General features: G+C 36.5%; 2 protein-coding genes across 2 annotated transcripts; both read right to left on the bottom strand.

Annotated features, from left to right (window-relative positions):
* Positions 1 to 3,832: 3,832 nt before the first annotated feature.
* CBG28087 lies at positions 3,833 to 3,892 on the bottom strand (the record flags this gene model as incomplete). Its single annotated transcript, XM_045240603.1, has 1 exon — positions 3,833 to 3,892. The coding sequence occupies one exon, from the start codon at positions 3,890 to 3,892 to the stop codon at positions 3,833 to 3,835; it is 60 nt and encodes a 19-aa protein (XP_045098673.1).
* A 4,739-nt stretch (positions 3,893 to 8,631) lies between these two features.
* On the bottom strand, positions 8,632 to 15,086 carry Cbr-adm-2 (the record flags this gene model as incomplete). Its single annotated transcript, XM_045240602.1, has 21 exons — positions 8,632 to 8,757; positions 9,261 to 9,383; positions 9,494 to 9,617; positions 9,669 to 9,796; positions 9,919 to 10,189; positions 10,526 to 10,618; positions 10,666 to 10,773; positions 10,821 to 10,935; positions 11,037 to 11,118; positions 11,210 to 11,447; positions 11,497 to 11,669; positions 11,714 to 12,247; positions 12,666 to 12,750; positions 12,799 to 12,977; positions 13,013 to 13,084; positions 13,153 to 13,307; positions 13,407 to 13,428; positions 13,673 to 13,788; positions 14,380 to 14,449; positions 14,566 to 14,683; positions 14,890 to 15,086. 21 exons carry the CDS (start codon positions 15,084 to 15,086, stop codon positions 8,632 to 8,634), a joined length of 3,129 nt encoding a protein of 1,042 aa, XP_045093541.1.
* Between the last annotated feature and the right edge of the window lie 1,897 nt (positions 15,087 to 16,983).

The raw sequence follows: 16,983 nt of genomic DNA, 5'->3' as shown, positions 1-16,983 counted from the left end.
CTATTCGAATAGGGTACTTCTGAGATAAGTAGGATACGGTGGCCTAGCCTCTCTAGTGGTTTCTGGGTCACTGGGCTTATGCGAGAAGAAATTAGTGTTTGGTCCGTGGCAACCTTCTCACGTCCGCGATTTGTATAGCCTAGCTTTAGAGTAACCCACAGCTCCATGACACTGCAGGCTCCAAAACAGAACATAATGATCACATGAATCGCTTCATATCTGGACAATTGACTATTTCTAAGCTTTTTGAGAAAGCTTATCGTTGCAGACCACCCACTAAACTGATCAGAACTACAGGATTGTGCAGTGTTCAGCCAATCTCCTGACGTCCACTACTTGTACGGATAACCGGACATTATTTGCTTATATTCAATGATTAAACATTTCTTGAGCAATCTTCAAAATGATTGATCACATTGATGTGTTCTCTCTGTTTCTCGGAAAGTGACCAGATGAACAAAATATACAAGCAACACCCAAGACCAAGCTAGAATGAATGAAATAATTTCATTCACATTTCCAGAATAATTAAATTATTTCCGGAGAAACAACGTAGATCTATCCTTTTTTCATGCCATCTCTTCCTATTTTTTCTAATTCAATAGTTGTTTGAGTGGGGGTGGCAATTTGAAATAACGTCATCAAAACGCGGTCATTGCAGTATGATTTAATGCAAAAAACAAAATGAAAGAAAAAAGTTGCAATCTGGTAACAAGAGGGAGTGATGATTTGTAACATTCGTTATCAGTAGGTCTATTGGTAGTCTAACGAATGAGACAGATCATATAGACAACCGGTCAATAAGATATACAAAAATGTATTTCTTAGTCGATTTTGATCATTTTCCGGAGACTGGAGGTCGCCTGTCAAGTTTCCGATCACGTGGAACATTTCGGAGGATGTAGAACAAACCTAGATTAGAAACTTTACATTCACAGTTCTTTAGCTATATTTTTTTTTCGAAAAAAATCATGTTGTTCCACGTTATCAGTACAAAACGGTTCAAAAAATGCCTTCTAGATATCCCCAAATATCTGGAAAACTAGCAGTTTTCAAAAAAATTCCTTGAATGCACAGTTCCTAACTTTGGTCTGTTTACACTCTCCGAATTATTCAAAGGGGTAGAAAACATAACAGCCGAGCTCCAGACTTCTGAAAATAATCAAAAATAGCTGAAAAGTGGTTTTGTATATCTTACTGACAGGTACTGCAGTTTCAGCTAGCTACTCCTACCTCATACACAATTTCAGACTTCTAATACCATTTTGATTACTGTACACATTAGTGAAATCCGTCTTAATCTATCCTAATCCAGCCACGGAAACATTTACCAATAGAGATTAAGATTGGAAAACAGATTAATTCTCATTTCCTAATAGAAAGATCAACGATGCGCATCCTCAGAACATTCTTAATGGTTGTTTATCAGGAAGTGATAACCTTTTCTGGTGAATTTTACGAAAGTCATGTTTCAGCATCTAAACACCGGAAACAACAAATTTTGTTGAAATGTGTTATTTTCAGAGTTTCGCAACATCCAGCTACCGTATGCCCCACCAATCAGAGCATTGCTGATAGAAATCATTGAGCTCTACGCAACTCTGCAAAATACGCCTTTTCAGGAATGCAAATCACATTTTCACCAAGTAAAAATAGATTAACACACACATCGAATTCTTTTTTTTTCTAAGTCTCTCACTATGAGAGACCTACCGTAAGACAGTGGGAAAGAAACGACATTTTTTCATGCGTTTCTCAAAAATAGAATTATGTGAGTTAACGATGATGTAGAGCTCACACATTTTTTAGAGCTGTTGGAGGTGAAAAAAAATAATGGTTCTGGGTAGGGATCTAATATTTACCAAATCAAAAGGGTTCCTAATCAGAACTATTCTTAAAAGTGATGAGTTTACACACATTCATTGTTCACTACGGAACTTTGTAAAACCCAAATTGGTGCGCATCAAAATTCGGAAAATTTTGAAATTGATGAAAAAATAACTTCGAAAGGATAATGATTTAGTTTCTTCTAAAAATCTATTGAACAACGGAGAATAATACCTGAACATTTTTAAAACATAATACCTGAACATTTTTAGAATTTGTCAAAAAAAAATTTAAAGAAAAAAAATAAATAAAAAAAATAAGAACAATTTTTTTTTTCGAATTTTTATAAAATACAGTACCGGTTAATAAGATATTCAAAAATGTATTTTTTTTAGCTTCTTTTTGGCTATTTTGACCATTTTCTTTTGTCTGACGCTTTTAGACCCTTGTTTTTTACGTTTTTTTAGTGAAAAATTGGTCAAACAGGATGTCTTTCAGAAATCGAAAAATGACTGAAAAACTAGAAATTCTCGAAAAGTTCTGCGAATGTAATGTTTTTAATCTAGTTCTCTTTTACACTCTCCAATATTTTCAAAGTTATCGGAAACTTGAAAACCAAGCTCCAGGCTCCTAAAAATGGTTGAAATAGCCAGAAATGAACTAAAAACACATCTTATTGATCGTAAATGCACACATGCATTCATTAAACCAAGCTGTCCACATAAGGACCACCATGGTCCAATGAGGCTGTCCTTTCAAATGCAAGACCAGCGGAACAAACAACCGCAGCTGGCCACAGGATTTCCGTTAGGTAACCATTATGGTGGTCTAGTCTAATTAGAAATTCTAAGCCATCGATTCAAAATACATTCAAATTGGAATATCAGATTTTAGAAAAAAAATTACCATCAGGACCCCGTGTCAGTCATATAGAAAAGACACAAATGAAATGAAGACTATTCTTAAATTTCACACTTGTCTTGTTCCTTATTAAACTAATGCAAGGAACACTCTTCTTTTCCCAGTCCAAGGAAACAATTGAATTTTTAATTTCTATGTTTCCCAATATGTTCCGTTTCTTACTGAATAGCTCTCACTGAATCTCACTGAATCTCTCTCTGAATCTCACTGAAGCTCTCACTGAATCTCACTGAATCTCACTGATTTCTCACTGAATCTCACTGAATTTCTCACTGAATCTCTTAGCTATTCGACAAACACTCCACACATCTTGTTTATTAACGAGGTTATATGTGTGGTATGGCTTAACGCGCGTATCTGCGCGGAGGGCAATGCCCATTTACGCTCTCCTCCTGCCTACTTCCACAACGCGCGAAGTGACAGACACCCCTTTGCATATGTCCTTTCACGGAAAATACACATGTTGACTTTGCAAATAAGTCCGTTCCACAATGTACTCTGTTTTTTGAATTTGGTATGTTTCCATTCAAATAGCATTGTTCATATTTCTTTTTTTCACGTTTCTATTAAACATTTCCTCAAAATCATCGTAGCTAACTCTGTGAAAATAGGAAATCTACAAAATTTAGAATTTTGATTTTCCAACTACTCGAAATAGCTAGCTTGCACATCAAGAAGACTGTGTGATCAAGAAGACTCAAAAACTATACAAAACTTCTTATTTGAATATCGTATAGTTGTTTGGAAAAATACAAAAAAAATCTCAGAGACTTTTTGTACATTGTATTTGAAAAAAAGAGAAAAAATGTATTAGTAATAATGAGTTTGAAAAAGAATACAAAAAAAGTTAATCTGAAGTCAGATATCTCACTCGAAAATAACTTCTACCGTAAGACCTGAGGCAAAGAAACTGAATTATTTCAAAACGAAAAAGCTCATTATATAGGTGTTACATAATATTATGAAATTCATCCTGGAATTTCGAAAGATAAAATCCAGTTATCTTTTTGCACTTTTGTCTGTCTGAAGAATTTCTGTGTAGCATTTCTACGAATAGCAGGGAAATCAACGACACAACTAGATATTAGGATTTTCCAGACATCCTCAGTCTTATTAATTCTTTTTGACATTTGAAATGCATCATTTTCAAATAATATCTCAATTCCGTCCGTTCCTGAAAAATATGTTTGTTTGTTTTTCGGAGCCTTGACTCACCGTTGATACTTTGCAAACTCGGTAATGTTTTCTTTGAATCTTAGCAGGGAAGATTAACTTGAAACTTCAGAAATGGTATCCTATTGGGAAAAAATTCTCACGTTTCACTGATTTTCAAATAAAAGTAATTTCATTTCAAAAATTCATTTACAGTTAAAAAAGGAAGCTTACGATTTAGTTCATCATCATAAATAATTGGGACCTAAACAACACAAAAATAGAAGATAAATTCCGAATTTTTCAAAGTTTTCATTAGTTTTGAACCTGTACTCATTTACTGAAAACGTTGCTCAAAAATATCAATTATAAACAATAGATTGCTTTGTAATTTTTTTTGAAGATTTCACAAATAAAAGACGGAATGGTGACTTCAGAATCTAAAAATTGCTCAATTTTTTTAAAATTGTTTTTAGAGAAAACGGTCTGAAGAAAAATTGTCAGACGCCCGACCGGCCCGTCCTGCGGGTTGGGTCACCACGTTTTTTTTTGTTAAAATGATCAATTCTGCCCAGTTTCCTTCTTAAAGTTGAAATCAGAGGAATATTCTTAAAATACCACAATAATCCAATTTTCTCTCAAAAATTGATTCTTTGAAAATTTTTCCTCAAAAACCCGGGGCAGTAAAAATTCCCCTACCATAAATTTTGAACTTCACTCTGTTCTTTGCTTGGTCCGGCCCGTTGCAAGAATTCTTCAATCACTGATTTTGATTGTTTGTAGATCTCAATAACCAATAATCTTTCCTAACACAAATAGATTTGCGTTTTCATAAACAATCAGAAAAAGGAAGTCAGAAAAGAAAATCTTAATTGATCATTTTGTTTACAGCGTGTTTTAGTATTTAATATCAATCTCATTAATAAAATAACCTGACGAACGCTACTCAATTACCGTAATAAGAAATAGAAAACAAACTTCCTTTCAATCTTGGCATTTTTCGATTGGCAGATACTGTAGTTGCATTCAATTTGTAAGCTTGCCTCGTTTGTTGAAAAACACGAATGACTCATTTTACAGTAGTATTATATAACTATAATGCCTGTTTCTGAAAACAATCGTATAGAATATTAATGGAAAACATAACATTGTTTTTTGCATCACAAAATATTACGATTATTCTGTAAAAACAGCTAATGAGACCGTGATGTACAGATTTGCTCCTAATGAGCTCCAAATACTTGCATGTTGTCAATACAAACGCAAAACATGTTTTTACACGATGTGATCATCCAATGACCAAATCAAAACCCAGTCTGACATTCACTTGACTCACAGCTATTAATAATGTCAATCCAAATTATCACTGACTCTGTTGATGTAACAAATGTACCGTACCAAAGTCTATCCTCGAAACTAAATGGATAATCACACACAAATCGGGCTTTACTGGAACATTATTAATATCAAACAGCAAGACTACGGTATATGTGAATTATAAGATTAACTTTTTCTTGGTTATTCGATAATCTCGCATCAGAAATAGGATTATTTTCTGTTATCCACACCTATGTAACAGAAAAAAAACGGAAACCTTAATCTTAAAAAGATTTTTTTTCCAAGCAGGGAAGATTAAAAGTTGTCTAGTTCATTGAATAGTAATTTGCAGATGGGATGGTGATGTGTTGCTTGTTTACAGTATTCGTCAACAAGATGTGTTTTTCAGTGAATTTTGACAATTTTCAAAAGTTTGGAGCTCGGCTGTCAAGTGTCGGATCACTTTGAAAACTTTGTAGGGTGTGAAAGAGAGCTAGATTGAAATGACAGAATTGTTCGACAAATTCTAGTTTTTTAGCTATTTGCCGATTGCTGAATGAACACCTGTATTTTAAGTTCTCAGGGTCCAAACAAAATGTCTTTCGGAAATCGGCATCTAGCTGATAAACTGAGAATTTACAAAAATTCTGTGAATGCAAATTTTTCAATCTGAGTCTGTTTTACAACCTCTAAAATTTTCAAAAATTGGACACTTGACAACAGAGCTCCAGACTTCTGAGAATGGTCAAAATCAACTGAAAACTACGTTTTAGTATATCTTATTGGTATACCGTAAAACCTGTAATAGAAGGGCACCCACACTGTCAAGTTCAAGCTCAATTATCTTGGTCCATATAAGAAATATCAAAAATGTTTCACCTGTTAAAATATTTGTGATATTATAATAAAAAATTTATTAGCTGGCAATTTTTTCAAATCTTTTACAGGAACCGAGATAAATCGACATAAAGTTGAAAGTTAGGAGGCCCTTCTATTACAGGTTTTGGGGTATCGAGATTTTTTTTTCAGACTTGGTTGATCATTTTAACAGAGATGATACTTGATCAGGATTCTGAAAATTCTGGAAAAAATTTTAGCGAAAAAAAAAGAAAATTAATCGGTTTCCGAAACACAATTTCACGTGGCAGCACTACACCTGAGAACACAAAGGACGAAGAAAACACAAAAAGTTATCTGGACCTAAAATAGCTTTTCTTGAAAAACTCGTGATTCGTTTAAAATTGCACTTTCTGAAAAAAGTCAACAGTCATCAATTCCAATCAGCAATAAACGTTTCAAATTCCAAATGATCAAATTTCCAAAATTGCTCAAGCATGACACCGTTGGAATTTTCGATGATGTGAATTTGTTCTCGTGGGTCGAAGGAAGTGATGTGTATAGTAAACTCTTTTCCACATATTTCAAAATCGTTTGAATTTTTAATCTTTCCTCTCCATGGTGCCAGGAACTGCATTCGGCCGTGCAGTTGTAAGACCACTCAATTGTTTGCAACCGGAAACTTCCTTTTCGTCAAAAAAAGTGTGGCCTACAAAGATGTCAGATTTTCTAAATGTGCATCCATCAAGAAACATCCGGATTACAAACTTGACATTTGAAAAACTCAGTGTGCTTGAAAGCGGAAGAAGAATGCATTTTTCTTTTTTCCTGAAATCGCCGGGGGTTTATAATCGGAATCTGCTCAATATATGAATCTGTTATTCCGATGATGTTATATGTTTGCATCGTGTGTGTTCTAGTGTGTAGCTAGTAGATGTCATTTGGAAATGGAAATGGCATTGAGCAGCGATCTGTGTGTCTTTGACGCATCCGAGACGGGGATGAGCGGCTCGGAGAGATATTTTAGGCGTTTCTGTCACTTGTTATGCATGTTGCTGTTTTTCCATTGTCAAGATTGGTTCTCTCTCTCTATCTCTCAAACCAAATTATCAATGGAAACAGAAAAACAGAGGAAATAAAAATAGGGATATTATTTTAAAGGAAGGGATGCATAAAAGTCGCATTGGTTCTGTCCACTTATCCGCTTTTTGTATTTTATCGAGGTTTAAACAGAAGATTAAGATTTTAAAGGAAGAAAAACATATCTGAAATAGCGGAAAACAAAAAAATATGGGAATGCATTTAAAAAAAGAATGGAAATACAATTTTTAGAAACCAGAGGGGCTAAAAAGCCATTGTTGCAGTGGGCAGAGTTTATTTGAAGGAGTTTCGGAGTGAGTGAAAAATGAGTGATGTTTCTGCCAAATCAAAAGTTGAACAAGAATGGAGTATAGTTAAATAGGGTTGCAAGGAAAGTAACTGTCCATTGTTTAATTTTTTAAACACAGAAACAAAAAATCAAATCAGGAGTTTGAGGGGGCGTAAAGAAAAAGCGTCCAGCTAAAGCGGCCCAGGTCTTACTTGGCTTTCCGTGGAACATTGGATCTCGCGTTAATTAAGGAATGTCAATTCTGTCCTACGGAATGGAGGGCTCTCCACATTCCTCAAACTCCATACTTGACCCTTTCATTATTGGTTCTTTGGAGATGTGCAACGTTTACAATGTCGATGAGGAAAAAACAGCACTATGATTTGATTCGCGGCCAGCTGGCTTTTGGAGGAATGGTATCCACAAGTTACCTGAATGTTGTCAGCATGTCGTGCACCACGACAGTGCATACTGTCAATCTTGGATAATTATTATTTTTGTGTTATTCACAAATTAAATAAATGGACAGTTACTTTCCTTCCAACCTAATATTTTTCACGAAAAATTTTTCGAAATTCCAGAATTTCATTGAAACTTTCAAAAAACCTAGACCCACGGTTTTTGATTTCCAAGTATTCTAAAACCATGAAATCAGAAACAGAGATTAGGAAAACCTTCAATAATTTTTTTTTCAAATTTATGATTTCATGCCACACGAATCCTAGATTTTCAAAGAGAATCTTAAATGAAGCCCTTATGAATGAGAAAGATTATGAACTAGAGAACCTTTAGAAAATCAGTAACAATAATTTGTTTTATCAACAAAAAAGTACACAATTTCGTTCAATATTTATTCTTTATTACAGGCAAGCAAAAACTGACCAACAGTAGTTTGACTGGTCATACTCAAAAAATAATGATCAAATCACAGGTACGCGTAATCGAGTGGTGGGATGTGACAAAAGAAAATGGGAAAAACCTAGAAGAATCAAAGCTTCAGTTTGTGGAATCGAGATTTTGAAAGCAACGGGTAATCTAAAGCTTCAAAAAAGAGCTTTCAAAGACGAGAAGAACAAATATCACAGGGTAGTCTGGATCATATAACTTTTGACGTAGAATTGGGTATAGTGACTGGAGAAGGTTTTGAGTATTTCGTTGAGATTCAATTATATCGATAAGATTTAGATTATAATTTATACAGAGTCCAATCATTTCTTCAACTTCTGATTGAACATAGCAGCCATTGATCGAACGTCCACTTTTTCCTCTTCCGTGGATTCATCCTTTTCAGAAGAGCTGCTGTTCTTTGGTGGTTTCGATGGTAGAGATGGTTTCTGAAAAATTATATTCTGTTTTAGAAGTTTCGCACAATTTCACTGATCATCAATTACACTAATCAAGGTGTAAACTCTGGAACGATGAAGCAAAAAACTTTAAGATGGAATTATGTAGGCTGGTGCATAAGTACATAATATGCTCGGAGCGTCACAAAACCTTACAGATGTGTTCATCCCATCAAGAGGAATTATTAAAGTGGAGAACTTAGTTTTTTGTATGCTTAGTTGAGAGGACCAAAACACAAAAAAAATGTATTTTGAATTCAGAGTTATTCCATTATTTTCAAAGGAAGGGATCATTAAGAACTCTTGTTCTGGTCTGTCACTGTATTGGTTCATAGAAAACCTCAAATTTGGGCTCAAAGGCAACAGAAATTGATCTATCATCTCAAACGGCCCAGCAAAGGTTGGGATAACATTCGAAACTATTTATAGACAGCTGGAAATACTGCATGGGCTTTCGGACCTAGATGTGGTCTCCCTACAGTTCTCTGACTAACCTTAAAGTTCGAGAAGCTATGATTTTTTGAAAGTCGGTAAGCAGAATAGTAATCACCATTTGCAACTACTCCGGGAAGATTATTTAAGTTATATGATTCTGTATGTGCTACTCTAGATAAGTGCTGCAACATAAAGTTCTCTTCTATGTCATAATAGTCTGTGTTAGTCTCATTCGTTAATGCCTGATTACGGTAACATCATATTTCACTCTTCCCATGTATAGTTTACTCACCGCATGAGCTGGCGGCGGTGGTGGTGGTGCCTGTTCGGGTCTCATGCTCTCATTCCGACGTAGACTTGTTGCAGTCTTCGGTTTCTCCTTCGGTAGTGGGGGTGGCAATGGAAGTGTTTTGTTTCTGCAAAAAAAAAGTGATATTCATGAGATGTTCAATACAATTTTTTCTCACAGTTGCTCGAATTTCTTCTCCTTTTCAAGTTCTTCGTTCAGTTTCGTCAACACGTCATTGGTCGGCCGAGGAATTGGAGGTGGCTGGACAGTGGGTCGTAGGGATCCGGTGCGGGTGTTGAATGAAGCCTGGAAAACAATTTGCTTGATTTCGCTTAAAAGTAGCATGGGTTTATTCGGTATTTAAAATTTTCACCACAGAAGAGACTTGCAATTTTTAGAGAAGATAACCCAATCTAAATCCAACTTACCGCTGAATTACTCCTGAAATTATCCGATGGAGCATACAATTCCACACGTTGATGCTCCACTTTCTCATTGTTTTGCTCTTTTTCACTTGGATTCAACAGTGGTGTTGGACTAGCGAGGTTCGGATTTTTCAGAGTAACCATGGGAATCGAAGGTGGATCGAAACGTGGAGGTTGACGACAGCATGAATTGTAACAGTTCCGAGGGTGAGCTGGCTGAGCGGCGGCGGCCACATGAGAATGGTCCTCACCCCACATTGCTGTGAAGCTCTGGCTGGAAATGTCAGAATTATAATAGATAACGGTCATAACGTTGTTTTCTGATTATTGTCTATTGCAAAGAACTTGGTTTCTATCATTGTTGTATGTAAAAACTAGTAAACTTTCATAATTCTTGTAGGACAATCAAATACTATATTTTTGAGCCTGTTTTTTAGTTTTTTTTTCGTGAAAGTGAATGTTCAATCTGAAATTATTTCTAACGACTCATTGGAAATTCAGCTACTGCGTATTGTGGTTTGGAATCGGTCGAAGCTTTGTAAAATTGAAGGAAATATCAGGCCGATTCGTTCACAATTATGAAGATAACCAAAACAGTCAAAACCCTTACCGTATACGTTGCGCGTATGGTGGTGGTGGCGCTTTCCTGACTGGAACCAAGTCTCCATGTAGATCAAACTTCTTCTTAACAACACTCCACCATCTGAAACCAAACTATATTTTCAATTGCACCCTTCAACTGTTTCTTACTCAGAAACCAAATTTCTCTTCCTTTTCACCCGATAGTAGATGCAAAGCCCCGCGATTAGGAAACCAAACAAGAAGAACAACAGCAAGAATGTTGAGGAGAGTGTTATTCTGAAATACGCATTACATTTTTTTTGCAGTCTGTATGATAAACTAACCCTCGGAATTTGTACGCCTCATTACTGTTAACAGATCCTCCGTATCCTGGAATTTCACATGCGATTCCTCCGAATCCCCTTTCACAATGACAATTGCCGACGTTGTTGCAGACACCTAGAAATGTTTAGATATGGGTAATCCTTGTGTCTGGGGAAAGTGTCAAATTCTTTGTTTACAACATTCGAAAATTGGTCTGAATGGGAATAATAACAAACCTCGGAAGTTGCAATTGTCTAAACATTGTGCCGTCACTTTGGTGATCTTCTCCTTTTTTTGACACTTTTGACCAATGCACATCTAAAAATAAATAAACAATTGTGGAATGAGACGCGTTAATACCAGGAAACGCATACTGCCTCCGAATAATTAAAGATTATATCTCTGATACTGTTTCTACAGTATGAAAGCTTACCTGATCATCCCCGCAAATCGCTCCATCTGGTACCAAACCTGGATCTGGTGCATTCAATCCACCGTACGCAGACTTGAAGACGTAACAGAATTTCTTGTCGTCTCGTTTCGAAGAAGAGTAGACAGTACTGTGCGAGAACGTGACTGAACCGGGATCACCGAAAATGGGCCGCTCGGCTTGAGTTTCACATTGCAAAAGTCCACATTTGGCATTCCTGAAAAAACTCTGTTTTTTTCTATAGATATTATATTAGCTTTACTCACTCAGATTCACATTTCTTGATTTCTTTGGTATGCGCGTTAGTTCCACAATTTCCGTGGAAACTTCCTTCTGTATTCTTACGGTAGCAGTTGTCATCACCATTATGACCTGTGGGGCCCCACAGTTTTGCACATTGATCGTTTCTACTTCCGCAACCGGCTTCGTAGCAGAACTCCTGCAAAATTTGAATTCTTAATTGTCCAAAGAATGAAATCTCACCAAATCTCTGCCGGGACAATTCGCACCGTTCTGCACAAAAAAGTCAGCAGGACAATCATTGGTCTCTCCGTTACAAAACTCGTCAAGATCACAAATGCCAACCGCCGCACGGCATACTGTTGCTCTTGGTTTCGGCTTACACGTCTTCAAATCACAACAATCTCCAGATGCACATTGAGCCTCTCCGATAAGTTTGCATGTGCTGCCATCGCAACAGTCATTGTCACACTTCAACGGTCCACAGTCACACTCTTCTCCAGCTTCGACTATTCCATTTCCACATTTGGCATCACTTGGTTTCTGGCCAGGTTCATTGAATAGGCACAAATCAATTCCTCGATTGAATCCGCTGGCAAGATTCTTAACACTACATTCAGACCAGACTTCCATATGACCGGATTGTGGATTCATGATACAGCGAGGCATAGGACAGTAACAGACGTCTTTGTCGTTTGGATCATGGTCCATACCAAAGGTGTGACCAAGTTCGTGTGCAAAAGTGGCCACAGTTTCAATCGTATCGTTGTTGTGATCCTGTAAGAATTAAATTAAAATGCTGCTGTGAATCGTTCACATGTAGCTTTTTTTCGGGTGTAAGAGGGTCCCTTAATGTTAAACGTGATCTTATTCTTCCGTTCACGGAGCCAACCCTTTGGCCATAGTCCCATACTTGAATCAATGTCTTATCTCTTAAATGTTGCGCTTGCACACCGTTTTAGATAAGAATTCTAGAGGAATTTCAAATAATTCGTAAAAAGTGATTCAAATATGGGGCGTGGGTGGGACTGTGCTCGGAGAAGTGGGTCCACGGTCGTTATTTTCAGACGAAGCTTATAATTTTAGTTAAACAAGAGGTATCTTTTTAGGACCGATGATCCCATTAAGGGACGGTCTCATGTGGGGTTTACTCTTCTGAGATAAGCCAGTCGACTTTTTGTAAATAATTACTTACCACATAAATCCCTCCAGAATAATCATATGAGCACATCGTTCCCTTGTAGGCCTTTCCAACAACTCCTTCATCAAACTTCAATGTCCTGAACCTCGGTAACTTTTTGTTTTCATCCTGAAATTCATCTACTCACGTTAACAAGTACCCAGTGTCAAAGAAATTATCTTTCAGCATCTTCTTCTTGTACTCCATAAAATTGTTCAGTGTTTCCTTCGAATCCACTACAACCGATATTTGATCTCCCTTCTTCCAAATTTCTGAGTGTACTAGAGTGATACGGATGTTGAGAGGGTAATATAACTGAAACAGTAACTTGGTCATTTTCAGAAGAACTAGGAAAAACCAACCGAGTTCAGAATATTCATGGTTTGTTGAATGTAGTCGTTGACTTTCTTCTCATCTGAGTCATACTTGGTGTACTGAAAAGCGGAAATTATAAAATAAAGAAGAACAGCGATCCAGGGGGTTCAGATCATAAATCACCTACCACTGAGTAATCGGCGACCAGCGCCAACTCGACATATCGCTTCCGTCCATCCAGATGTTCCTTGATGTACGACGGATTGCGGTCGATGACAGTCTTGCCGGCTTGACGTTTTTTACGGTGGGTGGATGATAAGAAGCGAGCCAAGGATCCAAGGTCTGAAAAAAGAACATTATTATTTAAATTATTCCTGATTTTTCCTAAATTAAAAGCTAGCTTTCTAGCTTTTAAGCTTTTATCTAGCCTCGAATTTCGGCTGTGTTCGTTTTCTTTCCAAATCTTTCTTTTCGCCTAGTTCTCAATATCAAGTCTAACTCGACCATCCACAACAACGTTAAATTGGAACAATTGGGACACGAGAGGTACAAGAAGAATAATGGCGCGACAAGTGGCAAACTGGTTTCACCCGTTTCCCTTTACCGTACGCTTTTTTGATGAATGTACCATGAAACTACACACCGTTAGCGGATTAAGTTCTGTCAGAAAATGCGAAATTGTTTCTACTTTCAAGCATTATTGGCACACACTTACCACAATTATTCTCCACGTATGGCGTTAGAACGAAATATGATGAAGACCCGTTAGAAGACGTGGATAGACCGAATCGATTGGTTTGTGTCATGAGAAGACCGGTGATATCTGAAAAAATGATGATTAGCAATAAAAGTATCTGTAAATCGTTTTTTGTAGATTTCGATATTAAATTCTTATTGAAGTCTTACGGAACAAAACGTTCATAGTATCGATTTACTCTCAAACTATCATTTCGCGAGCAAAATTGCAGAAAATAAGTTTTTGATACTTCCAAAGCTCGGAATCCCCATTTTCCCAAAAAACCACTAGTAAATTTTTGCAAATTTCACTCTAACTTTCAAATTCAAAATGATCCATAATTAAGTCTCTCAATTGAGATTGTACTGTAGACTCTGAACTCTATAACTCTCAAATTCAGGTCAAATTATCTCGGTCCCAGTAAGACATTTCAAAAAGTTGTCAACTGACAAAATACGTTTAGTATTATGATAAATAGTATGTCAGTTGACTACTTTTTTATATAATTCACAGAAAAAGAAATAAACTGGCTCATAGTTAACAGTTAGGGAACATTCCATAGTGTTTACAGTGATTGGATTTGGAACAAGCGAAGCTTGTAGTTTCATTTTTTTTTGTGAATGTAAATTGAGAAATTGACTTTTTGTTTTTCTTTAATATTCATATCCCCAATCCTACCTTTCGAATTACACAACGATAATGCATGTCTCCCATCCTCTGTCACACTTTGGAAATGACAATGTGTGATCTGAAAATCGATTCCTGTTAGTTTTTTTCTCTTGATTCACAATTCACGCAATGAAATCAGACTATTTCAACGCTATGAATTAAACTCGATCTCTCGAAAACTAGTTCAGGGTCAGCCACTGTGTCTTTATGAGGGCAGAAGTGTTGAGGAAATAGGCAAACAATTACACTAATCTTGTTACTTACCAAAGATGAAGTTGATCGGTCGTCGGCAATATTGGAGGTGAATAGTTTCCTGGAAATTGTGAATTTGAATATTGAAATGAAAAAAATTCATACTTAAAAGATCAGGGCCTAACTGTGTGAGCCTGGGTTTTCCAAATTTGAAACAATTATAATTTTTTCAAATTGTTTCGGGAAGAAAATGTTTTAATGACATTTTGACAAAAGTCCGGCTCGGTTTGGCCTGTAATAAACATGAAAATAATTTCAAAAACTGACCTATCCTCTTTAAACGGTATGTACACATTCTGCCCGTCCTGTGTAGATATCACCAAGTCGAATGATGGATTATTGAGTGCATATTGGACTAGAGATTCGGGAGTTTGTATCCGGCCGTTGATTTCCAGATGGACGGGACACTGCACCGGGTTCCATTGACGACGACTAGATAATTTCAAATCAATTGTGTCCGTCATGGTAAGAGCATACTGAAAGTTAGAACAAATTGAAGAATAGAAGTCAACGTAGAATACAGGTTTATGAGATATTCAAAAGCATATTTTTCAGATGATTTTTGGCCATTTTGAACATTTTCAGAAGTCTTAAGCTCAGCTGACAAGTTTCCAATCGCTTTGAAAACTTCGGAAGCTGTAAAACAGACCTAGATTGAGAATTTTAGATCCACAAAATTTTCTGCAAATTGCAAGATCTTCGGCTATTCGCCGATTTCTGAAAGATACCTGTTTTTTCACTTTTCAGTAAAAAAAGAGCAAGAAAGGGGTTCATTTGAAAATTGTCAAATAGCTAGAAAGCTAGGAGTTTTCAAAAAATTCTGTGAATGCAAAGTTTTCAATCAGGTCAGTTTTACACTTGCCAAATTTTTCAAAATTATTGGGCACTTGAAAGCCGAGCTCCTGACTCCGGAAAATGTTTGAAATGACCAAAAGCAACCGAAAAATACGTTTTTTAATATCTTATTGACCGGTACTGTAAATTCAATAGAAAAAAACATTTAACGGAGAATCAGAGGCGTACAAATTACTAATCCTTTCTAAACGTCTTTTTTTCTCAAAATTTGTATGGATGGGACCGAGCGCGTGTTCTTCTTCCCCAATTGTTGACAAATCGTCGAGAATGGGAAGAGGGAAAAGTCAACAAAAATACAAGTCTATTGTATTCTCACGTGTTTTTTCTTCTATCTATCTCATTAGAAAAAAAAACCATGTCTCCGGAGAAGAAAATGAAATTGATATCATGAAAAAAAGATGATAAAAAAGTGAAGAAAGAAGATTTTATATGAATGAATGAATCACACACGTATCGTGTATCAACTTTTGTCAGTTGTCACTTGAAATAACGAAAGACAAGTGTAGTAATCGCATGCATTTTTGATTTCGGCTAAATGTGAACGAGATTAAACTGAACAGCGGCTGACTTTCTGTCAAAACGGAACAGACGGAAGTAAATATTCATCAAAAATGGGGGGAGAGAAAAGAGAATAAATGACAAGCGCGCAGCTAATTCACCTAATTTGGCTATAGATATATCAAACAGATTGCGAAATAGAAAGCCAAGAAATTTGGTGTATTGGTGGGAGGCGAGAGAGTGAGAAACGCAGACAAGCGGGGCAGCTATCTTGGTGGCCCGCCAGACTCTGCTAGTGAAGAGGGAGGACGAGGACGATGCGTCCAACGCGGTATGAGGAGAAAGAGGAGAAGATAGTGTGTGGGTAGAAGAGACGCAAACAGTCTTTGTTGAGGAATTGAGGGGGGAAAGTGTCCGGACGGGTCCGAGCGGTCATTTTCTCAGTTTGTGTGTGTGCAAGGAAAAAGATAGGGTCGTAAACTTGACCATGGTTAGATTTAAAGGAAAAGTTAAAACAAAAGAAGTGGTTGGAGGGAATTTTAAAAGAGAATTGAAACTTGAGATCAAAAGAAAATTAGACAAGGGTACTAGACAAGTGTTATAACAATTTTTTAAGATAACTTTCTTCACACGAAGCAAAAAAACAGCACTTTCTCTTCATTTTTCAAAGTTTCACTTTGAAAACCCTCAAAACTTTTCGATCACAATAGACGTTTGCACTTTGACGAGTCACAAAGACCGCATGGTTAGACGAAATCCGGTCTTTTTGACACCAACACACATGTGATGTTTTTACTCTACTCTTTTATTTCACCTTTGTGAAAAAGTAAGAGGATGAGTCAATTGGAATAGGCTTAGCGGTATGAATACGGAACAGAACGCTAAAAAAGTGGAAAACAAACTCTGGAACTAGCCAAAAAAGTTATTGCTGATGTGAGTTTTATAAAACGGAAATGTTCAATCGGTCAAAAATATTTAAACTGACTCATCTCTCACAGGTTTCGACTG

Source organism: Caenorhabditis briggsae, assembly GCF_000004555.2.
Source record: "Caenorhabditis briggsae complete genome, chrX, whole genome shotgun sequence".
Classification (NCBI taxonomy): Eukaryota; Metazoa; Nematoda; class Chromadorea; order Rhabditida; family Rhabditidae; genus Caenorhabditis; species Caenorhabditis briggsae.
Note: the sequence above shows the minus strand (reverse complement) of the source record. Positions and strands in the feature narration are given on the sequence as shown.